Source organism: Mus musculus, chromosome 14 (genome assembly GCF_000001635.26).
Source record: "Mus musculus strain C57BL/6J chromosome 14, GRCm38.p6 C57BL/6J".
Lineage (NCBI taxonomy): Eukaryota > Metazoa > Chordata > Mammalia > Rodentia > Muridae > Mus > Mus musculus.
Genome location: NC_000080.6, coordinates 31,130,378 through 31,157,267, shown reverse-complemented (window position 1 = coordinate 31,157,267; position 26,890 = coordinate 31,130,378). Strand labels below are relative to the sequence as shown.

At 54.8% G+C, this 26,890-nt stretch overlaps 2 protein-coding genes across 4 annotated transcripts in view; one reads left to right on the top strand and one right to left on the bottom strand.

Annotated features, from left to right (window-relative positions):
* Stab1 (stabilin 1) overlaps positions 1-18,251 on the top strand; it is a 29,635-nt gene extending 11,384 nt beyond the window's left edge. Inside the window, exons 21-69 of one of the 2 annotated variants that reach the window (NM_138672.2) lie at positions 202-288; positions 1,428-1,539; positions 2,253-2,439; positions 2,550-2,643; positions 2,769-2,927; positions 4,609-4,704; positions 5,315-5,410; positions 5,537-5,584; positions 5,688-5,818; positions 5,988-6,099; positions 6,392-6,469; positions 6,548-6,646; positions 6,766-6,864; positions 6,989-7,120; positions 7,349-7,477; positions 7,823-7,879; positions 8,245-8,328; positions 8,850-9,045; positions 9,155-9,250; positions 9,337-9,382; positions 9,464-9,540; positions 9,656-9,781; positions 9,991-10,064; positions 10,168-10,242; positions 10,479-10,601; positions 10,923-10,970; positions 11,165-11,242; positions 11,347-11,493; positions 11,904-12,044; positions 12,134-12,193; positions 13,577-13,753; positions 13,825-13,911; positions 14,001-14,150; positions 14,254-14,310; positions 14,401-14,599; positions 15,147-15,296; positions 15,375-15,479; positions 15,628-15,735; positions 15,812-16,005; positions 16,093-16,237; positions 16,326-16,459; positions 16,548-16,713; positions 16,803-16,912; positions 17,001-17,120; positions 17,193-17,342; positions 17,420-17,524; positions 17,615-17,761; positions 17,855-17,971; positions 18,065-18,251. In NM_138672.2, coding sequence (NP_619613.2) covers positions 202-288; positions 1,428-1,539; positions 2,253-2,439; positions 2,550-2,643; positions 2,769-2,927; positions 4,609-4,704; positions 5,315-5,410; positions 5,537-5,584; positions 5,688-5,818; positions 5,988-6,099; positions 6,392-6,469; positions 6,548-6,646; positions 6,766-6,864; positions 6,989-7,120; positions 7,349-7,477; positions 7,823-7,879; positions 8,245-8,328; positions 8,850-9,045; positions 9,155-9,250; positions 9,337-9,382; positions 9,464-9,540; positions 9,656-9,781; positions 9,991-10,064; positions 10,168-10,242; positions 10,479-10,601; positions 10,923-10,970; positions 11,165-11,242; positions 11,347-11,493; positions 11,904-12,044; positions 12,134-12,193; positions 13,577-13,753; positions 13,825-13,911; positions 14,001-14,150; positions 14,254-14,310; positions 14,401-14,599; positions 15,147-15,296; positions 15,375-15,479; positions 15,628-15,735; positions 15,812-16,005; positions 16,093-16,237; positions 16,326-16,459; positions 16,548-16,713; positions 16,803-16,912; positions 17,001-17,120; positions 17,193-17,342; positions 17,420-17,524; positions 17,615-17,761; positions 17,855-17,971; positions 18,065-18,121 — 5,565 coding nt within the window. In that variant the 3' untranslated portion in view covers positions 18,122-18,251. Of the gene's footprint in view, positions 1-201; positions 289-1,427; positions 1,540-2,252; positions 2,440-2,549; positions 2,644-2,768; positions 2,928-4,608; positions 4,705-5,314; positions 5,411-5,536; positions 5,585-5,687; positions 5,819-5,987; positions 6,100-6,391; positions 6,470-6,547; positions 6,647-6,765; positions 6,865-6,988; positions 7,121-7,348; positions 7,478-7,822; positions 7,880-8,244; positions 8,329-8,849; positions 9,046-9,154; positions 9,251-9,336; positions 9,383-9,463; positions 9,541-9,655; positions 9,782-9,990; positions 10,065-10,167; positions 10,243-10,478; positions 10,602-10,922; positions 10,971-11,164; positions 11,243-11,346; positions 11,494-11,903; positions 12,045-12,133; positions 12,194-13,576; positions 13,754-13,824; positions 13,912-14,000; positions 14,151-14,253; positions 14,311-14,400; positions 14,600-15,146; positions 15,297-15,374; positions 15,480-15,627; positions 15,736-15,811; positions 16,006-16,092; positions 16,238-16,325; positions 16,460-16,547; positions 16,714-16,802; positions 16,913-17,000; positions 17,121-17,174; positions 17,343-17,419; positions 17,525-17,614; positions 17,762-17,854; positions 17,972-18,064 lie in introns of those variants that run through there. The other variant, XR_001781097.1, reaches the window with a different exon arrangement.
* On the bottom strand, positions 18,144-26,179 carry Nt5dc2 (5'-nucleotidase domain containing 2). Of its 2 annotated transcripts, NM_001374087.1 has the most exons (14): positions 25,892-26,179; positions 22,345-22,529; positions 22,164-22,238; positions 21,875-21,930; positions 21,681-21,774; positions 21,454-21,582; positions 21,290-21,350; positions 21,101-21,203; positions 20,899-21,000; positions 20,591-20,672; positions 19,058-19,144; positions 18,796-18,936; positions 18,595-18,659; positions 18,144-18,487 (listed from the first exon to the last, which is right to left on the bottom strand). In NM_001374087.1, exons 1-14 carry the CDS (start codon positions 26,109-26,111, stop codon positions 18,226-18,228), a joined length of 1,662 nt encoding a protein of 553 aa, NP_001361016.1. In that variant the 5' UTR covers positions 26,112-26,179; the 3' UTR covers positions 18,144-18,225. The 2 variants fall into 2 exon arrangements, with proteins under 2 accessions (NP_001361016.1, NP_081565.1); NM_027289.2 differs by lacking the exon at positions 25,892-26,179 and having other exon boundaries at positions 22,345-22,532.
* Between the last annotated feature and the right edge of the window lie 711 nt (positions 26,180-26,890).

Genomic DNA, 26,890 nt, shown 5'->3' with positions numbered 1-26,890 from the left:
TGTTTTTGTTTGGTTTAGAAGAGCTTTTGTTGTTTTTGTAGTAATGCTAAGATTAGAACCAAGGCCTTCCATCTGATAGGCCATGGCTTTGTGGCTGAACTATGACCCCTAGCACTGTCCCAAGTGCTTATGGTTAAAGAGGTGCCATTGGGGGTGGGGGTTGGCATGGGCTGGATGCCAGGCTTGCTCTATGTCTTGCAGAAACGCGGTTGCTGCAAAGGATTTTTTGGGCCTGACTGCACACAGTGTCCTGGGGGCTTCTCCAACCCCTGCTACGGCAAAGGCAACGTGAGTCCCCACCCTTGCTTGTCCACCATGTCCACGTGTAACGGACATTGGTACCTTCCTCGGCTGACAGCGTCCGAACCAGACCTGCCTCTCTCGTCTCAGCTTCCCTACTGCCAAGTAGCTGATGCTGAACCAAACTGTTTCATTAGAAATTATTACATTCGTGTCTGGAGAGATGGCTCAGCGGTTAAGAGCACATGCCGCTCTGGCAGAAGGACCTGAGTTTGGTTCCATGTTAGATAGTTCACAGCTGCCTGTAACTTCCGTTCCAGTGGCTCCAACATCTCCATGGGCCTCTGTACTCAAGTGCACATGCCCACATAGGCGCACACACAAACACACTAAAAAAAAAAAAAAAAAAAAAATTTCTGCCTGGCGTGGTGGCGCACACCTTTAATCCCAGCACTCAGGAGGCAGAGGCGGGCGGATTTCTGGGTTCGAGGCCAGCCTGGTCTACAAAGTGAGTTCCAGGACAGCCATGGCTATACAAAGAAACCCTGTCTCGAAAACAAAAACAAAAAAAGAAAAAAAAAAAACCAACCATTTTTCTGAGTCAGGGTCTCACTACATAGTCCTGGCACTCACTATGTAGAACTGGAACCCACAGAGATCTACCTGCCTCTCCCTCCTGTAGGCTAGGATGAAAGGCATGTGTCACCATACCTGCATCTCAGCCTTTTTTTTTTTTTAAAGATTTATTTATTTATGAGTACACTGTAGCTGTCTTCAGACACACCAGAAGAGGTCATCGGATCCCATTACAGATGGTCGTGAGCCACCATGTGGTTGCTGGGAATTGAACTCAGGGCCTCTGAAAGAGCAGCCAGTGCTCTTAACTGCTGAGCCATCTCTCCAGCCCTCCAGTGTTCTTTAATATTCTATTTTTGCCACCTTGGGACATCAGGGCTCCTTAGTACCTGCCACAGAAGAACACAGCAGTTAAAGTTCAAAACACCGCTGGGGTCGTGAGCCTTTGGGGGGTGGAGGGCTCCTCTGGCAGCTTCACTGATTTTGGAGGTCACTTCCAAGGTGAAGTCTCAGGGAGAATAGTAGCTCAGAGCCCACCAGGGAGGGCAGTTCATAGGGGCGGGGCTGTGGTGACCATGTCCAGGGCTGATCCTGTACTTGCCACCCTTCAGTGCAGCGATGGGGTCCGGGGCAATGGAGCCTGCCTCTGCTTTCCAGACTACAAGGGTATCGCCTGTCATATCTGCTCCGACCCAAAGAAGCATGGAGAGCAGTGCCAGGAGGGTGAGTGACCTTGGCCTCAGCCACCACCCAGAGGAAAAAGGAGCTCTACTTAGGAAAGATGCTTAGGGGCTCCCCAGAAGGAACAGGGCCCTAAGAGAAGGTGGAGGCCACAGGGACCCATGCCCATTGGAGAACAGCAATGGATGTTGTCCTAGTCACCAGAGGAGAACTGGGCTTTAATCTAAATCAAGCAGGATTTCAGTAAGACACACTGGAGGCTTTCTGCTTGGGATTGGAGGCAGAGTCGCTAGAATGACCTGACTAAAGATTCAAAACAGCACAGCTGGGCGATGGTGGCACACGCCTTTGATCCCAGCACTCGGGAGGCAGAGGCAGGCAGATCTCTAAGTTCAAGGCCAGCCTGGTCTACAAAGTGAGTTCCAGGACAGTCAGGGCTATACAGAGAAACCTCGTCTCAAAACAAACAAAAAACCAAAACCAAACAAACAAACAAACAAAAAACAAACAAACAACTAAACAAAACAATAACAACAACAAAATCCCAAATGGCCTCCCTTGTAGTTTATTTTTGCCTACTATTCATCAAGTATGAATGATCTATGATTTAAGAATCCTAATACAGGCTCAAATAACAGATAGTCTATTAGAGCTACTCCATTACCAGCCTCAACCTGTACTTTACAAAACAGTCCTGGTTACTATCAAGCCCCGCTTCCTGTCTGGTTTCTCTGTTCCCATCTCTTCCCTTACAGACTGTGGCTGTGTCCACGGTCTGTGTGACAACCGTCCTGGCAGTGGAGGGGTGTGCCAGCAGGGTACATGTGCCCCTGGCTTCCAAGGCCGATTCTGCAATGAATCCATGGGAAACTGTGGGTCCACAGGGCTGGCCCAGCCCTGCCACTCGGACGCTCACTGTGTTATCCAGGAGGGTGTTGCCAGGTGAGGACGATGCTGGCTCTGTCTGTGTTCTGTCCATAATTCCATGTCAGTGTGCTCATTCTCCAGCCTCCTCCCTGGGCTCAAACGGGCCACTTCTCCCCCTTTGCCAGGTGCGTCTGCCATGATGGTTTTGAAGGTAATGGCTTCTCCTGCAAACGCAGCAATCCTTGCTCGCGCCCAGACCGTGGTGGCTGCTCAGAGAACGTTAGTTCATCTCTCTTGCTCTCTCTTCCTCTTTATCCCTTTTATTGACCCAGGGGCAGGATGGGGCTCCTTGATCTCCAGCCATGACCGTGCAACCTCGAGTCATTTATTTATAACCCACACAGGCTGAATGTGTCCCTGGAGACCTGGGTACCCACCACTGCATTTGCCACAAAGGCTGGAGTGGGGATGGCCGCATCTGTGTGGCCATCGATGAATGTGGGCTGGACACTCGAGGTGGCTGCCATGCTGATGCTCTCTGCAGCTATGTGGGCCCTGGACAGGTGAGGCATGGAAGGATAGCTGGGGACTTTCCCCCAACCCAATCTGAGGTTGAGAACATCCACTGTAAGCTCGGAGTCTGGACCCACAGATGCAGACGAAGTCATGCACCTGGCACTGGTCACTCATGTGCCCACTGGATCCTGTCATAGGGCAACCTCTCTCTTAGACTCAGGGAGTGTCTAATACTACTAAGCAAGGCAGCACAGGAGGAGACCCTGCCTCTGGAGGTCCCAAGTCTTTAGGTTCATAGAAATCTATCTCTGGAATTTCATAAGCTAGTCTTGTATACTTATGGGATCTTAGTATCCACAGCCTCTAGATCAAGAATGTTGAGGCTTATGAGCCAGAGCTCTGACAAGTTCTAACACAGACCAGACACAGTGGGCCACACCTTTAATCTCAGCACTTCTGAGGCAGAGGCAGACGATCTCTGTGAATTTGAGGCTAGCTTTTTGCCAACCAGAGCTACGTAATAAAGAGACCCTGCCACAAAACAAAACAAAATCTAAGCCGGGGTTGGAGAGATGGCTCAGTGGTTATGCACTCGTAGCTCTTACAAAGGACCTGGGTTAGATTCCTAGCACCCAGATGGCAGCTGACCACTGTCTAGAACTCCAGTTCCAGAGGATCCTTCCTCTGGCCTCTGCAGGTACCACATGCAAGTAGTACACAGACATAATGCAGACAAAACACACATATGTAAAAAGTAAGCAGAAATAAATTAGAGCTGGAGAGATGGGTCAATGGTTAAGAGCCATGCTGCTCTGACTTAGAACCTACATGGCAGCTCACAGCTGTCTGTAACTCTAGTCCCTGAGGACCCAGAGCCTTTTTGGCCTCCTCAGGCACCAGAACACACATGACATACACACATACATGTAGGCAAAACACCCAAACACATAAAATAATTTTGCATAAATTAATACTCTTAAAAGAATATCTAATGTACCAGCAGGAAGCCAGGCGTGGCTGGTTCTGAGTTGGCCTCTTCACGGCCCCACCTTCTCAGCTCTGTGGTAGCCTCTGGGCCGGCAGTCTGTGGAGTACTGACAGTTAAAAACTCAGACTGGCAAAAGGGCTAGCGCTCTGAACTTAGAACTTAGAATGTCCAGGAGCCGGGGAGCACTCAGGAAGAGGAAGCAGGAAGATCTCACACTGAATACAATGCTGGGCTATGTAGCGAGACCCTGGGAAGACTGGAAAGAGAGCTCAGAACTGAGGCTTTGAATGCATTGGGCTAGATAGCTTCCACCCACACCCGAAATTAAGATGTGGAGGTGAGGGGCCTCACCTGTGCTCATTTGTAGCGTAAACAAGCCCAAAGACATGTCCCTAATGGGGGAAGGGACCAGAACAGTTGACTGGGTCACAGGGGAGGAAGTGGGATCCCAGTCCCCTTGCTGGGGCTGCCCACTTGCCACAAGCCACTGACTTCAAGCCAATGGCCTTGATGGGGTTCCCAGTACGGGGTGGTCGTGAGTCTCTACAGAAGCTTCCCAGCCAGGGGCATCTCTTGGTCAGCCTCACTCTGGGAGCCGGTCTCCCCTGGGGTGCCAGAGCACAGATGGCTGAGGGCAAGGCAGTAGGAGCTCCTCTGGGGTGTGAGCAGATTTCCTGGGGAGCAGAGGAAGAGATGGAGTCTGTGGTGAGACGAGACTCTTTGTTCCCTGACCTCCCCAGAGCCGATGCACGTGTAAGCTGGGCTTCGCTGGAAATGGCTACGAGTGCAGCCCCATTGACCCCTGTCGGGTGGGCAATGGCGGCTGCCACGGCCTGGTAAGTGGGTGTAAGGGCTCCAAGCTCCTGGGGAGGGCCTGCTGCAATGGGTCATGTCTGACCTTAGCACTGGAATTGTGCTAAAGTGACCACTCCTTTGCTCTATCATAGGATAAAGCCTTTGTGCCGTGTTAGTAAGGTCCCCCAGGAGCCAGTCCAGGCTGCCCAGTCCCCTCACTGTCCTACCCCTATCCTTGGTCCTCCAGCCCCTCCAAGCTCCTTGCTGCTCCTTGACCCCCCTCTGCCCTCATACCCGACAGCAGCTCTGCCTTGCCCCTCCCACTTTCAAAAGCTCAGCTGCTGAAAGTCATGGCTATCTTTGTTGCTCTTTAGGGCTGGCTCCCCAAGTCCCTTGCTATGACTGCTGAGATGGTTTTTAGTGGCCAGTGCTCTGTGGTACTGGGAGCAGGCCTACTGAGTGGGCTCTGTGAACACAGACAGGATAGCTGGAAGGGGCATAGAATGATGTAGAAGCCACACAGGCAGAGGGCCAGGGATGAACAATATGGAGGGAGAGAAAGATGAGAACACCTGTTACCTGTTATTTGGAAGATGAATAGAGGCTATAACGCTGTCTGTCATCTCTCTGTCTGTTCCTTACCCCTACCAGGCTACCTGCAAAGCAGTGGGGGGAGGCCAGCGGGTTTGCACATGCCCTCCTCATTTTGGTGGTGATGGCTTCAGTTGCTATGGAGATATTATCCAGGTAAGAGGTACACAGAGTTATCCTCTTCCCTTGTGCTGTCCTCCCAAGTGCCTGTTGGGAGGGGGATGCTTGGGGACTTGAATTTGTCCTTAGGTCTATAACCTCGGCTTTTTTCTGCCCCTTTAGGAACTGGAGGCAAATGCCCATTTCTCTGCCTTCTCCCAGTGGTTCAAGGTAGGGTCAGGGCAGAATGCTAGGGTTGGGCTCCTGTCTACAAGGCCTTCCTGGATACAGAAATGTCCATCTTTATCTCCCTGCTCCCACTCACTGTGTGCAGAATTCAAGCATCACTCTTCCTGCCGACAGCAGAGTCACAGCCCTGGTACCCTCTGAGTCCGCCATCCGTAGACTGAGCCTCGAGGACCAGGCCTTCTGGTTGCAGCCAAAGATGCTGCCAGAACTGGCCAGGTGGGGACAGCTGGGAAGGGCCATAGGGGGGATTCTGGGTAGGACCTTGGACCCTTCTCAGACAAAGTTAAGAGAATCTGGTTCTTTGTTTACCATGTCTCCACAAAAGTGGGAAAACCCATGCTGAAGGATCTTTGTAGATCCAATGCCCCCCAACTCTTCTCCTTAGGGCCCATTTTCTCCAGGGTGCCTTCTCAGAGGAGGAGTTGGCCCGGTTAAATGGTCAACAAGTAGCCACACTGAGTGCCACGACACGCTGGCAGATACACAACATCAGTGGGGTAAGAGATGAACTGTGGATATGAGTGGGAGTTGGAGTGGTCCCATAGCTGCGCCCTGCCCCCAAACCAGAGCTCCCAGGAAATAAGGCTGGAGTCCCTTGCCCAAGGCTGATTCTGAGACTGTACACAGAACACATCATGGTTTCATTAGAAGCTGTGTATGCCGCCAATGCCCTTCTCATGTGGGTACTGGTGAGGTCTGTGCCTCTGCCTGGTAGAGTCTGAGGCTGTGAGAGAGCCAGCCTTTCTCACACATGCCCAACAAGCCTGAGTTCTGTCTGCTGCCTTCTAGAAAGTCTGGGTGCAGAATGCCACTGTGGATGTCCCCGACCTCCTTGCTACCAATGGCATCCTACACATTGTTAGCCAGGTATGATGGGAGAAGGAAGTGTGGGGGACTTCCTTGGCCAGTAATGATGGGCTGACAGTCCCTCCTGCTTTACACCAGGTCTTGTTGCCTCCAAGAGGTGACATGCAGACCGGGCCCGGGTTGCTGCAGCAACTAGATAGTGTGCCTGCCTTTCGCCTCTTCGGAGAGCAGCTAAAGGTATAAAGGAGGCTCGTTCAAGGGGAATGAGTTCCCAGGAGGCTGCGGGGTGGGGCGGGGGGCTGGTTGGCTCTCTGCATCAGCTACCCTGCTTACCTTGCCCCTGTCTCTCTCCCTAGCACCACAAACTGGTGGCCCAAATCGAGGCTGCCAAAGCCTACACCATCTTTGTGCCCACAAATCACTCTCTGGAGACCCAGGGCAACAACAGTGTCCTGGTGAGGCCTTGGGAGTGGGGAAGATGAGCCTGTTATGCCATAGCAAAGGAACATGGTAGGGGATGGCATGAAACCCAGGGCACTCAAGAGTCTCAGAAACCCTGAACTGACCCCTTTTTGGCAGGGTATAGACACGGTGCGACATCACGTGATCCTTGGGGAGGCACTCTCTGTGGAGGTCCTGCGGAAAGGGGGACACCGCAACTCCCTCCTGGGCCCTGCCCACTGGCTGGTCTTCTACAATCACAGTGGCCAGGTTTGAAGGGCTGGGATTAGAACACCCTTTCCAGGGGCTCTGCTTTTAGGAGTCCCCTTTGAAGCTTCTCTACCTAGGAGACCCCAGCTTCTGCTCCGGGGAGGCATCCCCCAGTCTTTGGAGTTACCCCCAACCCCTGGAGTATGCTCTGTGTTCTTGTCTTATTGCCTCTAAGATTGAGGGTGGTGGTAGTGGGTAGGTAGATTCACCTTGCTCTTCTCCTTCCAGCCTGAGGTGAATCACATGCCATTGGAGGGCCCTTTGCTGGAAGCTCCTGGCAGCTCCCTCTTCGGACTGTCGGGGATCTTGGCAGTGGGCTCCAGCCGTTGCCTGCACAGCCACGCAGAGGCTCTTCGGGTGAGAAGCTGGGGCCAGAGGATATTACAGATCAGCTGGTGATGCATGCCTTCCATCCCAGAACTCTAGAGGCTGTGGCAGGCAGATCTCTCCAGCTTGAGGCCAGTCAGGGCTACATGTGACACACTGTTTCAAAAACAAACAAAAGCAAAACACAAGAGCAGCAAGTGCTAATTAGTCTGCTGGTTAGTCGTCTGCTGGTTAGTCTGCTGGTTAGTCATCTGCTGGTTAGTTGTCTGCTGGTTAGTTTGCTGGTTAGTCATCTGCTGGTTAGTCTAGGTAGCAGGAAGGATCTCTTGGCCAGTCTTGTTCTGGTCCAACGGATACCTCGCCCTTCTTCCCCAGGAGAAATGCATAAACTGTACCCGGAAATTCCGCTGTACTCAAGGCTTCCAGCTGCAGGTGAGGCTGGGCTGAGTACAGCTCTGGACTTACTTCATTATTCCTGCTAATACCCCTGTCCCCCACCCCGGGGCCAGCCACGCTGGGAACTAACGGGCAGTTGCAATCACCAGTTAAGGCAGAGCTGCAGCCAAGGTCTACTCAGAGGACCTTCACCCAAACTTGTAGCCCAGACCTGGTCCGTCTGCCAGCCCATTATCAGACCTGCCTGCCTTGGTCTCTACCTTTCCCTTTCTCTGTCCCCCTCACGTTTGTCTGTCCCACTCGCTCTGACGCTTGCAGCACGGTTGTTCGTCTCCGCTCACTGACCTGTCTCTGCCCAAGCCACCAGATGACCCTCCCCACGTGCCTGTCTCCCACCCTAGGACACACCGAGGAAGAGCTGTGTCTACAGATCTGGATTGTCTTTCTCCCGGGGCTGTTCCTACACCTGTGCCAAGAAGATCCAGGTTTGCTCTGAGGTGCCCCCAACCAAGGCTTCACCCAGGGAGGAGAGGACAGAGGAGCCCCACCCCCAACCCCGAGGAAGAATTTAGATTGATTTCAAGAGCAGAGATGCTGAGCCTTCAATGAAGACAGCAAAACAAATGCCTTAGGAATGTCCAAAATCAGAGAGCTACCATTGGCCCTGTGTCTAACCCCTGGGGGATGGGGATGGGAGAGAGATACAGGGTCACATCCCAGAGCTGGCACCATTAGCCAAACCCAGTGGCAGTAACCAAGCTTCCTGCTCCTGTGCAGTCTATTCAGTCACAGTCTTCTCTGTTTGAGCCTAACCCCCACAGAGAAGGATTGTGGAAGACATCCTCCACATCCTGCCTGTCCTGGTCTACCCTCCCTGGGTCTGTGCTTCCAAGTTGTCCTGTCTTGTGTCTGCATGGCCCTGAGATGTTATCATCTCTCCCTGGCTAGTGACATCAATCCCGGCCTGAGCCTCTCTCCTTCCCTTCCCATTCCCCTGCCCCTATAGGTGCCCGACTGCTGCCCAGGCTTCTTTGGTACCCTGTGTGAGCCCTGCCCAGGGGGTCTTGGTGGAGTGTGCTCAGGCCATGGGCAGTGCCAAGACAGATTCCTGGGCAATGGGGAATGTCGCTGCCAAGAGGGGTTCCATGGGACAGCCTGTGAGATGTGTGAGCTGGGTCGCTATGGCCCCACCTGCTCTGGAGGTGAGGTCTGCAGAGAGTAGGATGATGGCCCTTAGGAAGGAGAGCAGACTGGGTACTGTTCGATAAGGAGCACGCAAGTGACTCTTGTCCTTCCTTGTGCCACTTCCAGTATGTGACTGTGACCATGGGCTGTGCCAGGAGGGGCTGCGCGGGAATGGAAGCTGTGTCTGTCATGCGGGCTGGCAGGGTCTCCGCTGTGACCAGAGTAAGTGGGTCCCAGGAGGCTAGAGACAAGGGACGATAGAGAACAATTCTTGTCTGAGTGACTTGAACCTTCTGTCCTGCTCTCAGAAATCACTGATCATCAATGTCCCAAGAAGTGCGATCCCAATGCCAAGTGAGTGAGCCCAACATATGACAGGGAGGTTGTTGGGCGGGAGGGGACAGACACAGGCTAAATGGCTGCCACCCCTCCCAGCTGCATCCAGGACTCTGCTGGAATCCCTGCCTGCGTCTGTGCTGCAGGATACTCGGGCAACGGCAGCTATTGCTCAGGTTAGCCTGGTGGACATCCTGGGCTCCACTCTGGAATGCATGGGGTGGCTGTCCCATCTTCTCTCTAACCTTTCCTTTATTCCCCCTGCCTGTTTCTCACAACTTCTGTCCCTAGAGGTGGATCCCTGTGCCTCTGGCCATGGGGGCTGCTCACCCTATGCCAACTGTACCAAGGTGGCTCCTGGGCAGCGGACATGCACCTGCCAGGATGGCTACACGGGCGATGGAGAGCTATGCCAGGGTGAGGTGTCCCTTACCCAAGGGGACAGACATGTGTGAGGGGAGGGTATTTTAGTGATCTGAGTCAGGCTAAGAAGGATTGAAGGTGCAAAGGGTATGTGGTGATTTGGGGCCCAAGTAGGAAGGAGGTGGGCACCTGGCGTTGTGGAGGGACAGGTGAAGGGCGGGGTCATCATGGGCTATTCCTCATCACAGTGTCTCTTCCCCTAGAAATAAACAGCTGTCTCGTCCACAATGGGGGCTGTCATGTTCATGCTGAGTGTATCCCCACAGGCCCCCAGCAGGTCAGTTGACAGGACTGACACTGGGGCCTCCATTCAGACCAGGTCTGGGGTGGCCCTTTCATTCAGGGCTCTCTGCAGCCACAATGATCAGGATTTGTGACAGGTCTCCTGCAGCTGCCGTGAGGGCTACAGTGGCGATGGCATTCAGACTTGCAAGCTTCTGGACCCCTGTTCCCAGGTCAGGCCCTCACATCCTATCACGTTTGTCCAGGAAAGGGGACTGGGGGTAGGAAGAGCCCGCTTTGTCCCCAGGATTGCTCCAGGGCCTCCCTTACCCAAGCTCAAGTCCAGCTCAGCAGTAGAAACAAAGCTTTGAGGGTTGAGCAGGGACATGAGGCATCTCCCCTAAGGCTGGTGATTCAGAGGTGGCAGGACACCACTGCAGCCTTCTCTTCCTTCCTCTCCCACTCCCAGAACAATGGAGGCTGCAGTCCTTATGCTGTGTGCAAAAGCACGGGAGATGGCCAGAGGACGTGTTCCTGTGACGCAACACATACTGTGGGGGACGGCATCACCTGTCATGGGAGAGTTGGACTGGTAATGATTCCCAAGCCTGACCCAGACTTGACTGTGGTTCTGCCTCATGAACCTGAACAGCAATCTTAGCCAAGACCCCATATTCAATTCTGATCCTCGACCCTGACGCCATGACTCCATGACCCTGAATCTGACCTTTATTCCTGGGCTAAAACTCACTTACATCACATGAAAATAATCTTGACCCCGGCTCAGGACCCTCCCTGGCTTTCCTTTCCTTGTCTCTGCCTTGGCCAGACCTTGGGCTGTTGGTGCTAGGACAGGCACCAGCCCCTGAACGGGGGGTCGCCCAAAATCTGAGCTGACCCTCGATCCCCCCAGGAGCTCCTACGGAACAAGTATGCCTCCTTCTTCAGCCTCCACCTCCTGGTGAGTATCCAGCCTAGGCCCTGAGACCTGCCGGGCAAGCTCCAACTGGCTCTGGGCCCCTATGGTCCCATCTGGTTGAGGGGTTGGCTGGGCCGATCTCTCTCAGGATTAAGTTTTTCTCAGAAGATCCTGAGAAGTTCCAGTTGGTTCCAGATCACCCCTTCTGTGCTCAAGTTATTTTCCTGTCTCCGCAGGAATACAAGGAGCTCAAGGGTGACGGACCTTTCACTGTCTTTGTGCCACATGCTGACTTAATAAGCAACATGTCACAGGTATACAGCCCTGGAAGCAGACTGGAGAGGGATGAATACTCTGGTCATGGCAGGGGCAGAGGTGACAATTGTCGGCTCCCACTGTCTTTATGACTCCATGCTAGGATGAGCTGGCTAGGATACGGGCCCATCGCCAGCTTGTGTTTCGCTACCACGTGGTTGGCTGCCGGAAGCTGTGGAGCCAAGAGATGCTGGACCAGGGCTATATCACTACACTGTCTGGACACACTCTGCGTGTTAGTGAGAGGGAGGTGAGCTCTTACACTGTTGGTCCTACCGCCCGGTTAGGATTCAGTCTCTGTGCCCGGTCTCCATTCCTTTAATACTCAGCCCAGATCTGAAATAAGAGGGAGAGGAGTCTGGCCCAGAGGGTACCCTCACTCTGGGCCCTACTCATTAGTCCTGGCCTGCCCCAACCTGGGACTCTCAAGGTAAGCTGGTACCAGCACCAAGTTCCCACAATGCCAAGCCTAGTGTGGTGCCTTGTGTAGGCTTCTCAGTGGGATGGAAGCCCTACCACCTGTCTTGACTCTGCCCTTGACCAACTCACCTTCAACCTCAAAGTGCAGGACTGGCTATCATCTCAGGCCCTGCTCTGTCCTTGGCACACCCCATAGCTTTAAGCATTCGGCTGATCAATACAACCATGTGCCTCCCACAGGGCAGCATTTATCTCAATGATTTTGCTCGGGTGGTAAGCAGCGATCTCGAGGTGGTGAACGGTGTCCTGCACTTCATTGACCACGTCCTGCTGCCACCAGATGTGCTACACTGGGAGTCTGGTGCTATCCCAATCCCTCAGGTATGGCTGGGCAAGAACCCGGGGCTGGGTGGCAGGCTGGGATCCCCTCTTCCCACCTGACCATGTGGCTCATGTGCGCTCTTTCCCAGAGAAATGTCACTGCCGCTGCTGAAAGCTTCGGCTACAAGATCTTCAGCCGCCTATTGACGGTACTGTTCCTACGTCTGTGGGATCTGCCAATGTGTGCGATGTGCATGTATGCATATGTGTGCAATGTGTGTGAGTGGGGGTTAATGCGTGTGTGCAACCGTATGTAGGCTTAAGTCTTTCTGGGAACAAATGTGCCTATGTGAATTTCCTTGTACAATTTAAGGGCGTCCCAACGTAGGCACACATGAGGAAGTGTGCAACCAAGGTATGTGGAAAGTTACCCCTGCATGTATGCTCATAAACAGTGGCTCCCCTACCCACAATTTCAGTTTTATATTCAATCATGTTGGCAAGGTGTCTCAGTGGGTGAGCTTGCTTGCTGCCAGCTTGACAACCTGAGTTTGCTCTCTGGGACCCACGTAGCAAGAGAAAACCCACTCCTGTAGAATCTCCCCGTGAGCAGGGGCAAGCGTGTTCCTTCCCCCGCATCTCATACACACAAACAAAAGCAGGTTAAGTATAAAAAATATTAAACTGAAAACCACAGAAATAGTTCGGGTTTTTAAAATACTCAAAAATTTGTATTTGTTTTTGTTGCAAATGATTTAAAAATTTTCATGGTTCCATGATACTGTGTTTTGTAAAGAATTTTTTTAGACAAGCAAACATTACATGTTGGGTGTTCCCTGATTCCTTTCTACCCACCTTCTGCCCCCTCCTTTTTAATTATTTTGTTTCCCTTGTCAGTTTCATATTTACTTAAATCACATAATACACATGAGTTTATGATTCTATCCATAATCTAGAAACCACCAGTGAAAGAAGAAACACACAATAGTTGTTTTTCTGAGACCTGTTTAATTCACTTAATGTTATCACCTGCAGTTACATCCATCTTTCTGCAACTACATAACACTCTTTATTTTGAAAAAACTTACTTTATATGCGTAGTGTTTTTTTTAATGTTTTATTTATTTTCATTTTATGTTCATTGGTGTTCTGCCTACATGTATGTCTGTGTTAGATTTCTTTGAATTGGAGTTACATAGGAGAAGGAAGGAATTATTTCAGATCTAAGGCAAATTTGTGTGAGTTGCCATGTGGGTGCTGGGAATTGAACTCAGGACCTCTGGAAGAGGAGCCAGTGCTCTTAACCACTGAGCCATCTCTCCAGCCCTGTTTATCTCTTATTGTTCCTAGTTTATAGATAATACTTTATCCCAGGTAAGAAGTATATGTATAGTTCATATACATATGGTTCATACATACGGTTCACTGTAATTTAAGGTCTCTGTGGGGCTCTTTGGACCTGCAGATGAGGGAATGACTGCCCAGAATGTCTGCAGATAAGCATGGCTCATTATCAGTGCCCGGGTCTCTCTGGACCTCCTTTCTGTGGTCCAGCCTCATCTCCAGCTGTCACACTGTTGCTCTACCCACAGGTGGCTGGCCTCCTGCCCATGCTTCAGGATGCGTCCCATCGCCCCTTCACGATGCTGTGGCCCACAGATTCTGCCCTGCAAGCCTTGCCTCCTGATAGAAAGAACTGGCTCTTCCACGAGGACCACCGTGACAAACTGGCAGCCATTTTGCGGGGTCATATGATTCGCAACATTGAGGTGGGTGCACACCCGAGCTTTGGTCCCTGTAACCTACATACCCAACTCCAGTCACATCTCCATTTATTTAGGCCTTGGCGTCTGACCTACCCAACCTGGGCCAACTCCGAACCATGCACGGAAACACCATCTCTTTCTCCTGCGGTCTCACCCGGCCTGTGAGTCTAGGGAGAAGGCTTAGCTAAGGAAAGCAAGCAGGGAGGTTAGGGGCTGCAATGCCCACGACCCCTATATCTTCCTCCTCTAGGGTGAGCTCATAGTAGGCGAAGACGAGGCCCACATTGTGCAACGGCACTTGACCTTTGAAGGTGGCCTGGCTTATGGCATTGACCAGCTGCTGGAGCCACCTGACCTTGGCGCCCGCTGTGATCGCTTTGAACCTCAGCCACTCCAAATGGTGAGGAAGGCCACAGGCCACAGGTGCATGGCAGGGGCCCAGCCCACCTGTCCCATCCTGTCCATCCACCTGACCCTGCAGTGTTGGCCTCCATCTCCTCCAGAAGACTTGCAGCATCTGTGGGCTGGAGCCACCCTGTCCTCGGGGCTCACGGGAGCAGGTAAGGGGCTGGAGGCTGACTTGAGGGTTGGGGTAGAGGCAGAGCACCTTCAACCAAGCTCAGGCTGTGGCCTAACTCCTTTTAACCCAGGGCAGCCCTGAGACCTGCTGGCGTCACTACTCCAAGTTCTGGACAACTCCATTGCACTCCATCTCAATGCGTGGAGCTTACTGGATACCGTCTAGTTTTTGGAATCGTAACCACATGAGTAGGGGCTGCCACCGAAACTGTGTCACCACCGTCTGGAAGCCCAGCTGTTGCCCTGGTCACTATGGCATTAACTGCCATGGTAAGCATCCAGAGGGTTACAGACAACCTGACCAGTTTCTCTAGTCCCCAAGATGGCCGAAGACAAAGCTCTAGTCATCGCCCTTAAGATAGATATTGGGGGCTGGAGAGATGGCTCAGAGGCTAAGAGCACTGGCTACTCTTCAAGAGGACTCAGGTTCAATTTCCAGCACCTACATGGTGGCTCACAACCATCTGTAATGGGATCTGATGCCCTCTTCTGGCCAGCAGGTTTACATGCAGATAGAGTACTCATACATAAAATAAATGAATTTTTTAAAAAGGATATTGGGGTGCTCTAGGGTGGGGGAATGCATAAGAAGTGGGGGAGGTATACAGAAGATTTGTATCTGGTGTGGAGTGCTGGAAGGCTTGGGCATTTTCTGGGTTTGGTGTGATCTCAGTGGTGTGGGGACATGAGTGGACTGATACTCCTTGGAGAGCCTTGGCTGGCATCTGGTAAGGCACAGGTGGCAGAACCAGATACAGGTGTGTGTGTGTTCTTATGAGAGAGTCTGGTCCCATTTCGCATCTACACTATTCCCTAGCTTGCCCTGGTGGCCCCAGAAGCCCCTGCAGTGACCATGGCGTGTGCCTGGATGGTATACGTGGAAGTGGGCAGTGTAATTGCCATCCGGGTTTTGCTGGGACAGCCTGTGAACTCTGTGCCCCAGGTGCCTTTGGACCCCAGTGCCAAGGTAAGCTCTCTCTTCCCTGTCCCATTCTGTCCTGCCCCAGTTTCTTTGCCCTGTGTGTCAACTTGTCCTTCTCCCCAGCTTGCCGCTGTACCCAACATGGCCGTTGTGATGAAGGTCTTGGGGGCTCTGGCTCCTGCTTCTGCGATGAAGGCTGGACTGGGGCACGCTGTGAAGTGCAGCTGGGTGAGTAGCCCTTGAACCTGTGCCTGCGCAGCATATGTGTATACATTACATGTGTGTACATGCCCCAGCTGCACACTCGGGTGGAGGCCCCAAGGGTGGCTGAGAGGGCGGCTACTGACCTGATCATATGGGATGGGTCCTGGGACAGAGTTGCAGCCTGTGTGCACCCCACCGTGTGCACCCCAGGCCGTGTGCCGTCTGGGCAACAGCTGTGAGTGCAGCCTGGGCTATGAAGGGGATGGCCGTGTGTGCACAGGTAAGCCATGACTTGCAGGTAGGATGCCCTGGATCCGCCCTAGGACCTGGCTCAACCACTTCTTCCTTGCCCCCAGTGGCAGACCTGTGCCAGAAGGGGCATGGTGGCTGCAGTAAGCATGCCAACTGCAGCCAGGTGGGGACAGTGGTCACTTGCACCTGCCTGCCTGACTATGAGGGTGACGGTTGGAGCTGCCGAGCTCGAGACCCCTGCTTGGATGGCCACCGTGGAGGTTGCAGCGAGCACGCTGACTGCCTCAATACCGGTCCGGTAAGCAGGTGGGGGGAGCCAAGCAGCCTGCGTGCAGAGACCCCCTTCTCCCAGCCTCTGTGAGACATCCGTGCTCTCTGCCCACAGAACACACGGCGCTGTGAATGCCACGTAGGCTACGTGGGTGATGGGCTGCAGTGTCTAGAGGAGCTTGAACCCCCTGTGGACAGATGCTTGGGAGGATCATCACCTTGCCACACTGATGCTTTGTGCACTGACCTACATTTCCAGGGTGTGCTTGCTTACCCAGTCCCGACCCCACTGCATTATCCCCGGCTACTCTGGTATTTATTAATCACACACCCCCTTTCTTCCTGCAGAAAAACAGGCTGGTGTCTTCCACATCCAGGCCACCAGTGGCCCTTATGGTCTGACCTTCTCAGAGGCCAAGGAAGCGTGTGAGGGCCAGGGAGCCGTCCTTGCTTCACTCCCTCAACTCTCTGCCGCCCAACAGGTGCTCAGGTCTCAGGGGTTAGGAGCTGAGCCTTTGGAAGCCCGCTGAGTTGGGCTTGGGTCTCAGCCCCTATCTCCTGCCTTTACAGCTAGGTTTTCATGTCTGCTTCGTGGGCTGGTTGGCCAACGGCTCTGCTGCCCACCCTGTCGTCACCCCAGCGGCAGACTGTGGTAATAATCGTGTAGGTGTAGTTAGCCTTGGGGTCCGTAAGAACCTCTCGGAGCTCTGGGATGCCTACTGTTACCGCGTGCAAGGTACGTCCCTTCCTCCGATCTCTGCCTACCCTCGGCCCCCTGAGCCCCTTAATAAGCCTCTGTGAGCCACTGACCCGCCTTTCCTGCAGACGTGGCTTGCCAGTGTCGGGCCGGCTTCGTGGGTGACGGGATCAGCACGTGCAACGGGAAACTGCTTGATGTCTTGGCCGCCACTGCCAACTTCTCCACCTTCTATGGGGTATGCAGGGGCCCAGCCTCAGAAGTGGGAATGCAGGCAGTTGGGATCCTTAGAGAGCTTACCCACAACCCCATCTCCTCATCCGCAGATGCTGCTGGGCTATGCCAATGCCACCCAGAGAGGTCTTGAATTTATGGATTTCCTGGAGGACGAGCTCACCTACAAGACACTCTTCGTTCCTGTCAACAAAGGCTTTGTGGACAACATGGTAACGGCAGGGCCTTGGGCAGTTTGCTCCTCTGCAGTGGGCCCAACCCAACAGGTCTTGCTCTGCTCATAGACGCTGAGTGGCCCAGATCTAGAACTCCACGCTTCTAACGCCACCTTTCTGAGTATCAATGCCAGCCGGGGGACATTGCTTCCTGCCCACTCAGGTCTTAGCCTCTTCATAAGTGACACGGGCCCTGACAACACTTCTCTGGTTCCTCTGGTGCGTCTGCCCTCAACTGAAACCCTACTGACTCAGCCCTTGCTTACCGGCTGGGCCTGACTGCAGTTTCTCCATAGGCCCCGGGGGCAGTTGTGGTTAGCCACGTCATCGTGTGGGACATCATGGCTTTCAACGGCATCATTCATGCTCTGGCCAGCCCCCTGCTCATGCCTCCCCAGACTGTGAGTATGGGGAAGGGGGAGACACGGCCTCAAAGGGGAAAGGCATGAACATCTCTGGCCTGGTCTTCGACTTTGCCTTTCTCCTTACAGAGGGCAGTGCTGGGATCTGAGCCTCCACCTGTGGCATTAAGCTTGGGGGTTGTGGTAACTTCTGGAACACTGCTGGGGCTGGTGGCGGGAGCTCTCTACCTGCGTGCCCGAGGCAAACCTCCAGGTTTCAGCTTCTCTGCCTTTCAGGTAAAGAGTGGTTGAGGAGGTAGGTGGGTGGGTGGGGTCCTTCTGTCTTGTTTGGGGGTGGGGGGGGCTTACCAGTCAATACTCCTCTTATAGGCAGAAGATAATGCAGACGATGACTTCTCCCCATGGCAAGAAGGGACCAGCCCAACCCTGGTTTCTGTCCCCAACCCTGTTTTTGGCAGCAGTGACATCTTTTGTGAACCCTTTGATGTGAGTGTGGGGTGGGAAGTGTGCTGGCTGGGTCTGTGAGGACTGGCCCTGGGCCTAGCCTTGCTTAGCTGCATCCTGCCTCCCTCTCTGCAGGATTCAGTCCTGGAGGAGGACTTCCCCGACACCCAGAGGGTCCTCAAGGTCAAATGATGAGCTGGAATGAAGCAGAGGCTCTGAGAAGACACAGACCATTTTTATTGCTTGTCAGGGTGGCTGAGGGGGCCAATGGTCTGTCCAGGACAATAAAAGTGCCCTCAGCGGATGTGGGCCATGTCACCAAGAAAGGGTGTCTTCATGCAGCCAGTGCACAGCTGGTCCATCCAGAGGGGTGCCTCGTGCTGCAGGGGTGTGCGGCGCGGGTAGAAGGTGAAGTCTACGCGGTAGTTGAGCAGGCAGCTGAGTGAGGCCATGTAGAGGTCGGAGAAGCGCACGAGGCGCCGGGAGAAGTAGGTAGGGTTGTGGAAGGTGCGGAAGATGCTCCCGAACTGGGCGTTGAATAGGGCCTTTGTGATGCATCTGGGGAGAGAAACGCGATGCACGCCAGTCAGGCACAGTCAGGCAGCCAGCGTGCAGACAGAGAAAAGGCTGGGACAGGCTCTCTGCTATGGCTGCTTTCTGCTCACCTCAGTTCTTGCCGCTCCTTCATCCAGGTAGCCAGCACCTGCCGTGACTCTGCATCCTGATAGGTCTGGGGAGACACGGTGGGGGCAGGGGGTGGTGGTGAGCACAGACCGAGGAGGTGCAGTCCCCGCCGACCCCCCCCCCCCCCGGCCCCCTGCAGCCACAGCTGCGGCTCCGATCCAGCAGCTTCCCCCTCTGTCCACCTGCATGCGCTCCAGCAGCCCAGTGAGAGCCTGCTGCCAGGTCAGCGAGTGCATGTACTGCTCCGTGTTGATGATGCGGATCTCGCGCTCCAGCTCAGGGATGATGGCTCCCGTGCGCCAGCCGTGCCGCAGCATGAGATCCTGGGGGGGGGGGGGGGGGGGGGGGAGGAAAGGATGGGAGGCGGGCCTCAGCACCAGCTGGCGAGGGCTCTAGGGCCCCCCTCCCTCTCTGGGTAAAAGTCCACCGAGCCGAGCCCCTCACCGCCAGGTCACTGTAAAGGTGGTCACCGAAGTAGAGCACACGCGGCCCTCGCCATTCCGTCAGACGAAGAAAATCAAACAGGTTTCCCTGGGGAGCAGAGGACACTGCTGAGCCAACTGTGCTCTGGAATGGCTGTGGGAGCCAGGCTTTGTCCTTTACCAGTCCTCCCAACTCTCCCGAGGCAGCTCAAGCCAGCCGGATGCTGGGCTGCCCTTTCCCGTGGCCTCTCTGCTCTGTGGCCCTTACTGCTTCCCCCTTCCAATAGGAAGCGGGTGGGGGCCTGCCTGCGGTAGAAACACCTCTTGTAAGGGTGGACTGGCCCTCACTCAAGGGCTGCTTACAGGCAGGGGTCTGTGAGAAACAAACCCTAGGGAGGGCCCCAGACCCTACAGCAAAGGGACCTGAAGTTCTTGTAAATCCCCTCAGACCCTGTGGAACAACTTGTAGAGATTCCTGGCAGGCCATGTGCTCTTCCTGCTCCAAAGCCAGGAAAAGAGAAAACTGTTGAGGAAGCTTGGACGTGGGTGGGGGTGGGGCAGAGGGGGCAGAGGATGGAAGGACAGCAGCTACCAGAGGCTGCCACACTCCAGGGAGGGAATGCACACCCAACAAGGCACAGTTCACAGAGCAGCTCTGCTCAGCGAGCCTCACAGAGATGGGAACTGGCGCGGCGGGCGGGAAGAACTGAACCGAGAAGCAAGGGTGTCAGCTGAAGAGAAGACAGATGAGAGGGAGCAGCAGAAAGGCTTTGGGGGACAAGGCCCCTAGGTCAAACATCTCAAGGGGCAGTCGAGGAGAGGGGTGGAAAGAAAGACGAGGACTTAGGGAAAGGGAACTGAGAACCAAACGGGACCTAATACACAGTGCCAGGCCTGAGAGCCATAGGAAGTCACCTCCCCTCAAAGAGGGCCGCCACAGTTGGATGCTAAGACGAAGGCATCATCCTCAGAGCTGTGGACTCGTGATCAGGGCGCAGCAGCGTGGGATAGGAGGAGCAATGCGCCCGCCTGTCAGCTGACCTGCGGCATCTCCTTGGCTCCTGGCCAAGGATGGGCTCCCAGCCCCAGGACCATCTCAGCTAAGTTGTCTACGTTCCAGCCTGGGCCACCGGTGCCCCAAATCTGGCCCCTCTCCCTAGCTACACAGAAAATGGGGATAGGTAGTGGGGGTGTGTGTGCCTCAATTCATAAACTGTCTCCACAGGTCCACCGCAGGGTTTCAACCAGGCTGGTTTTGCCTGTAGCAGTGTTCAGTGATAACTGTTCACAGGAATCACTGTGCAAGGGAGGCACGCTAGAGGAAAGCAGGACCTAGGAGACGAGGCCAGGGCTCCTGGGCCACTGTGCAGGCATGTGACCAAAAGGCTATCTCTATACTATCTCTTAGTATCAGTGAGTGTATCCCCTAGTATCTAGCTTCCTTCCTAACAGTCCTGCCCTGGTGCCGTTGGCTCTAGCCCCACAGTGCAAGCATGGTCAAGGTTGGGAGGCTGCCCTGCACAGTCCAGGGCCGACCACCAGGCACCGTCCTTACCTGCCGATAGATCTTGCCCTTCTCTAGGCGAGTGATACGGTCCCAGTGGAGGGAGCCCTTCTCGTCAAGCTTGCGAAAAGGCCTGCGTAAAGAGCAAAGAACCCGATTTGCAGTCGGTGACAGAGCCAGGCTAGGTAACTCCCTCCTTATCCCTGTAAAGGCCCATCCGCTCAACTAGGACACTGACCAGCAAGGGGGTCACACAGAATACTTAGTCAAGGGCCCCTGGGTTTTGTGCCCGTGTCTTCTCGTTGGCATGGTGCCTCCATCCTCCTCCCACAACCCCATACGCCCTGCTACGCCCGTACTTGCGCCTGTCGGTGAAAAAGTTGGGCTTGTCTGCCTGGACGATGACGACGTCGAAGAGTTGGCGCCAATCGGGACCTACCATGTGCCGCATACCTTTGTCCCTGTGTGGAGGTGGCACTGGCTATAGGAGGTCTGGGAGCAGCACTGTGCTGAGCAACTCCCAGCTCCCTGCATAGCCTTCTCCCGTGGGCCTGGACTCACACAAAGCTGAAGGGACTGTTGGTAATGAGGAACAGCTGTTTCCCATGGGCCACCAGGCGGCTCAGCACCGCAAATGTCTCATCTCCTCTCAGGATGTACTTCTCTGAAAGGGAAGATGGGTCTGCAAGGGCCAGGTCTGTGAGCCTCATGCTCAGGCAGGCCACGGTAAGGGCTACTGTCCACCCTTACCCATGTCTTGCTCGATCCACTGGTACATGAGGCCCTTTACATGCACATCGCGGATAGCATCCTGGAGGGCACGAGGGGACAGTGAGGATATGCTAGAGAGGGAGGCCTACCATGTTGCAAACAGATTTCGTTTCATCTAAGGGACAGTCCCCACGTCCTCTCACCGTCACATCCTTGTAGAGATGTACTTGGTCAAACTCCAGGCCGTGGCCCAGAAAGTAGTCCACCACACAGGACAGCAGAGCCATCTCTGGGAGCGAGAAGATGTCCATGAACTGCTTGATAGATGGGCCCTGGGGAGGGAGTTCACTCTCAGCCACCATGCCAAGGACCGCGGGATCAAAATCTCTGGTCTGGGTGCTTCGGGCAAGGGCAAGGTGGTGTGGGATACCTTGCCATAGAAGCCGCTCATCTGGTAGAGTGGGATGTGCTGGGTGCCGCCGTACAGGTCGATCACTTCATCGTCCGGCACAGGCTTGAGGCCCCTGAGTTGGGGGTGAGTCGGGGACAGATGCCCTCAGCCTGAGCCCAGGCAGTGGTATAGCATAGGGACAAGGGCAGGATGAGGGCGGACCCAGCACGAACCTGTAGGCCGTTCCCAGTTGTACATAGTGAAAAGCGTCAATTTTCATCAGAAGGCTCTGGAGGGGGCAGGGCCAGTGGTGAGGGAGGTGTCTGTTGCTGGCCCTGAACCAGCTTCTCCTGGGACCTCCCAACCCTCAGCAACAAAAACTCCACCAGATGCTACTGGGGGGGGGGGGGCGGGAAGCTACAACTGAAGTGGGGGTGGTCTGATGAGGAGAGATGGAGGTTGAAGAAGCTGGCCCTGTTCACATCTAGTCAGGAGGGGGTCAGTCAGTGCCTAGCCACTCACCTTCTGAATGTCGTAGTGCAGGCCACGGATGGCAAAGCTGGGGTCATAGTCATACTTCCGGATCCCCTCAGGATACTGTTGGCAAAAAGCCAGTAGCAGTGCTAGCCCCCAGCCCAGGATACCAGGGGAACCCCAGGACTCAGTCTGGGGCATAGGTCACACTCGGTCCTGTTGGTCTCACCTTGTAGTGCTCTATCAAGATGTCCCGGGCAGCATTGAAGATCTCAGGGTGCAGTGCATCCGCATACTGGGCCAGCGTGTAGTCGTAGTCAAAGCCATAGACTTCGACGTCACTCAGGCTGATCTCATTGTTGGCATAAATAGCTGCTGGGTTTAGGAGGCTGCAGACCTCAGGGGGCAGAAGGTCTACAGGGAAGGAGAACCAAGAAGGCAGGACCATCACCATTGTCTCAGTTACGGCAAACGGCCCGAGTGCTTGTGGCTACCCGCCCCCATGCGCCCCACGAGACATCTTGGCCATTGCAGTAGACACCAGAGAAGGAATGGGCCAAGGTAAGGCAGAATTGGCAATGGGCTAGCCTGCTTCCTCTGGGGATTGGGTCAGAGTCACAGGCCTCCCTTTTCTGTTAATCACCTGCAGTGCACCACGGATTCTGGACCTGGGTTTCTCCCAGGCTGGTTACTAAGTCCTACCAGACATGGGTATGTGGGAACCCTGGCAGCAGTCCTCAGAAGAGTCATACCCCACGCTCAAACCCCGTCCAAGTGGAGTGCAGGGACTGAGGACTCCTCCCATAGGGTGCTTGTTCTTTTCTGATCCGACTGGAGGCGGAGGCCATGAATGCTGCTTTTCCACTTTACCCAGGGCTGGGGATGAGGCCTGAGAACATTACAGGGGCAGAGAACCCGTGGGGCTGCCAACTTGGCACACCTGCCATAGGCCGGGAGAGTAAGGCCCCTCTAATCGGATTTCAACTGCTTGCCAGACCACATAATGACATTCCCGGTTTTCAGCCAGGGAACATTGCTAATTACCACAGTCGGGACGGAAGATGTCGGGTTTTGGGGACACAAGCCAGCTCTCTTCTGGTGATCATCATAAAAGCTTCAACAAGATTCACAGAGGGAAGCTAAGCCCTGTACTATGCCAAGAAGGTTCTGGGGCCCTAGGCTCGTCTGCCTTGTCTTCCCCATCTGGAGAGTGGGTAAAGTGGACGGAGAAGGAGGACACGATGTGATGGGGAAGTGAGTCAGGCAGGATCAGGTCCTCCCTTGCATGTCTGTGAATTCAAGAACGTTTAACTTAGCCCTAGGCTAAGGGAACAAAGTCAGAACCAACCTAGTTCGTGTAGTATTTCTGCTCCGAACCTATGCAATATGCAGGATCAGACGTGCCTCTGAGCCAAAAGCCCTGCCTGGGACTCCCTAGGTTACTTTTAGAGCAGAAGAAAGAGAAGAGGGAGGAAGAGGCTCGGTCTCAGAGACTTGATGTCCAAGTCTCCAGGGAAGCTATCAGCCACACTGATCCTGATCACAAAGCAAGATTCTCTGGCTCCACATCATGTCTAGCGGCTGCTGCACTGTGCAGACACCTCCTCTACGTGCTGGGCTGTTGCCTCAGAGGCCCCTCTGGAACACAGGGCTCCACCCCCATTTCCATTAGTGTCAAGTACAGGGTGTAGGTGTGGGAACAGGTGTGGCTGGTTCCTCGGGCGGCCTCAGCCAGCCAGTACAGAGCAGCACTTCTGAAGATTGCCAAGTGTGGATCTTCACAGGGATGTGTGTGCTTTCTCTACAGAGCAGCCTCAGGGACACCCTTTCCTCGCTGTCACAGGACCCTGGGCCGCAGCTGCCCACACAGCTGGATAGTTCCACAACCCTCCCTCCACTCCTGGATGACAACTTTGTTTACGAGTTGCCTGTGTCCACAGAACCCCTGGGTCAGGAAGCAGAGACATGGCCTTTGTGGGTCCAAGCTTGCAGCGTTCTGACTACGTCTTGGCTCTGCTTTTAAGGGTCTTCTCAGAGTCATATAAACGCTCCTGGGAACAAGTAGGATGGGCAAGAAGCCCACTTTCCCTGCTTACTTTCCCCGTTTCTGGACCAAGGAAATCAGAGCTTTGGGTGTGTGGGTAAGCCATGACCAGAGGTGGTCTGCGGTGTTTATGATTTTACTGTCAAGCCCCTGACCTCCTTTCTTCAGGTTCTACAGCCCTGGTAGTTACCACTTGTGAATCTTAAAACTCATCTCCTTCCCTCCTCCAATTCCATGAAGAAGTCACACTGCCACCTCCGGTGCCCAGAGAACTAAGCTTGGTAAAGGCACCCAGTTAAACCACCCAGTACCCGGCACCCAATGAGATGCACACTCAGGCCACTCCGCCCGCTTTCATCACTCTTCTTTGCCTAGCTTTCTCATCCCATGAGGCCAAGCAGTTTAGGTGACAGCCCTTCTCCACTGCTCTCTGAAGGGTTACTAGCCCTGGCCCTAAAACCTAGCCTGGGGGGCGGGCGGGCAGGCGTCAGGGGTCAGAGGCATGAAGCTAGCTCACCCTGGCATGGCAGTGGAAGTGACCCTGCACACAAGAACTCACAGAGCATGTAAGGGCCTGAAGATGAGGAAGAGTCCTGAAGGATATTCTCAGTAGTGTCCCCCTCCCCCAAACATCCTAAGTAGGTTTCTCAGGCCACTCAGAGGGTCTACACTAGGGGCAGAACGTTGACTTCTTAAATAATCCTGGTCACCCTGCAATATTCCCAATCCTTAAGAGCAACCATTCTTGAGAGGTCTCAAGTAATCTGACTGCAGCACGTCAAGAGGTGAACTCTGGCCAGCGTCCAGCTCTCCTCACAGCTGGAGTGGAAACCCTAGTCCAGTCACAGCTGGAACCTCCCTGTCAGGGCTCCTCTGTCTTATCAGACAATGCAAGCCACCTCACCTCTGGGGCTTCCTGCAGAAGGTCCCCAGGCTCCTGCTTGGCCTTGTTCTTTCTGAGTCATCAACGAAATTCTGGGACAGAACACTGAGGGTCTTCAGAGGGTGTGAAGCCGAGGGCCACCCTGCTGGGCAGTGATAGGGGTCACAGCCCAGACCACATCTATCGGCTGAAGAGGCAGGGCCCCACCAGACCAATGGACAGATGTTCGGCGCTCAGATCTCCAGCCTCATCAGCCCATTCCAAGGGAATGATTAGGAGAGGGTTAAGTGCCTTGTGCAGTTCTATCTGAGATATAGCAACTCCCGAGGGATTGCAGGGGGGGGGGGGGGGCTACAGTAACTTTTCTGTTCCTCCGAGTGTTTAGAGTGCAGTAGACCGCCAGAGACAAGCCAAGAGGTGCCTGCAGTGTCCGTCTGGTGTCACCTTACGTCGTGCCATCTGTGAACACGGCTCAGTCAGTCTTTGTCCACACACTGCAACTAAGGGCCAGAGGAGAACGAGGGACTGGGAGGGGTTCTACCGCTACTGCCCGCAGATTGGACTCAGGAGCAAGACCATGGGGGCCGCGTGCGCAGCGGCCGCTCCAGGCATTCCAAGCTTCTGCCGCCAGAAGACAAAAAGCCCCACTCGCCCCAGGAGTAGCGGTGTCCTGCAGAGACACCTCCTAACAACCCGATGGAGCCTTTTCTAAAACGCCATTTAGCCCTCAGGTTTTGGGACCCCGGCGAGCCCCACCAAGCGTCCTTCACCCCGGTCGGTGCCCTGGCCGTCTGTTGGGCACCGTTCGTCTGACGACCTACGGCTCACTGCCCACCCGGCGTCACCCACCGTGCACCAGCCTCCGCATGTCCTGGTAACGAGCCCATAAGTGCGCGCTGAGGTCCGCGCCGTCTGCGGGCGCCGAGCGCGGGGTGCTGGGGCAGTGGGCTCCGGGACCCGGCGGGCCGCAGCCAGGGCAGGAGGGTGAGGACGAGGCGGCCCGCGGTCCGCTGTGGCCTCTGCACAGCAGCAAGCGCCTAGCTGTCGCCCGCAGTCCGGCACCCGCCATGCCCCCTGCGCGCTGCCCCGGCCGCCCTCCGCCCGTCCGCTGGCCCGCCTGCCCGCCGCTCTCCGACTGCCCGCCCGCCACCGTGGCCGCGTGCTTCTCAAGGCGGCCGGCCAATGGGGGAGGCGCGCGGAGCCCATCCGGCCAATGGACGCACCACTCGGCCCAGGGGGCGGGAGGTCTCCGGGACGGGGCGGAGCGGGCTCCGACCCCCGCCTCCTTGTCCCCTGCTCGGCTCAGGGGCTCTGCGCCCCCCTTTGGTCGTCTCGGTGGCGATGGCGGTACCTTTCCTCCCTTGAGCGGGAAGTCGCAGAGCCCCGGGTCTCCGCGAGATCCTGGACGGCCGAGGAGCAAGAGCGCTCGAGTGTACTGCTCTTCCTTTGCCCAAGGGTCTTTTTGCCCCTCCCCTGCTCTTCTGTCCTATTCTTTCCAGACCAGTTCTCCTGCCCCGGGGCCTCGTGCCCCTGCCCCAGTTTCTGACTGACTGCACGTTCCACTGGAGCTGAGGTCGCTAAGACAACAAGAGCTCTACTTGCTTTCAGTACCAGTCCCAAGCTGGCTAAGACCACTTGGCCTGATGGGCAGCTGACGCCTGCTGAGGCAGCATTTTCTTTGTATTGCCTGGTACCCAACCCAGGTGATCGACTTAAATGAGGAGCCTATCTACTGGGCATACGCTTCTGGCTGTGGGCCAGGATCACTGCAGCCACCAGGTTTTGGCGGCTGTAAAAGGATGGGCCAGACGGTGCAGGCCCCCAGTTGAATTGCCATGGTTTTTTTCA

Coding starts and splice junctions, on each gene's coding strand:
- Nt5dc2 (NM_001374087.1), bottom strand. CDS start 26,111: ATGGCGGGTGCCGGACTGCGGGCGACAGCTAGGCGCTTGCTGCTGTGC. Junction 20,673..20,898: donor TTTTTCACCGACAGGCGCAA/GTACGGGCGTAG, acceptor CTCTTTACGCAG/GCCTTTTCGCAAGCTTGACG. Junction 19,145..20,590: donor AGGGCAAGATCTATCGGCAG/GTAAGGACGGTG, acceptor TCTGCTCCCCAG/GGAAACCTGTTTGATTTTCT.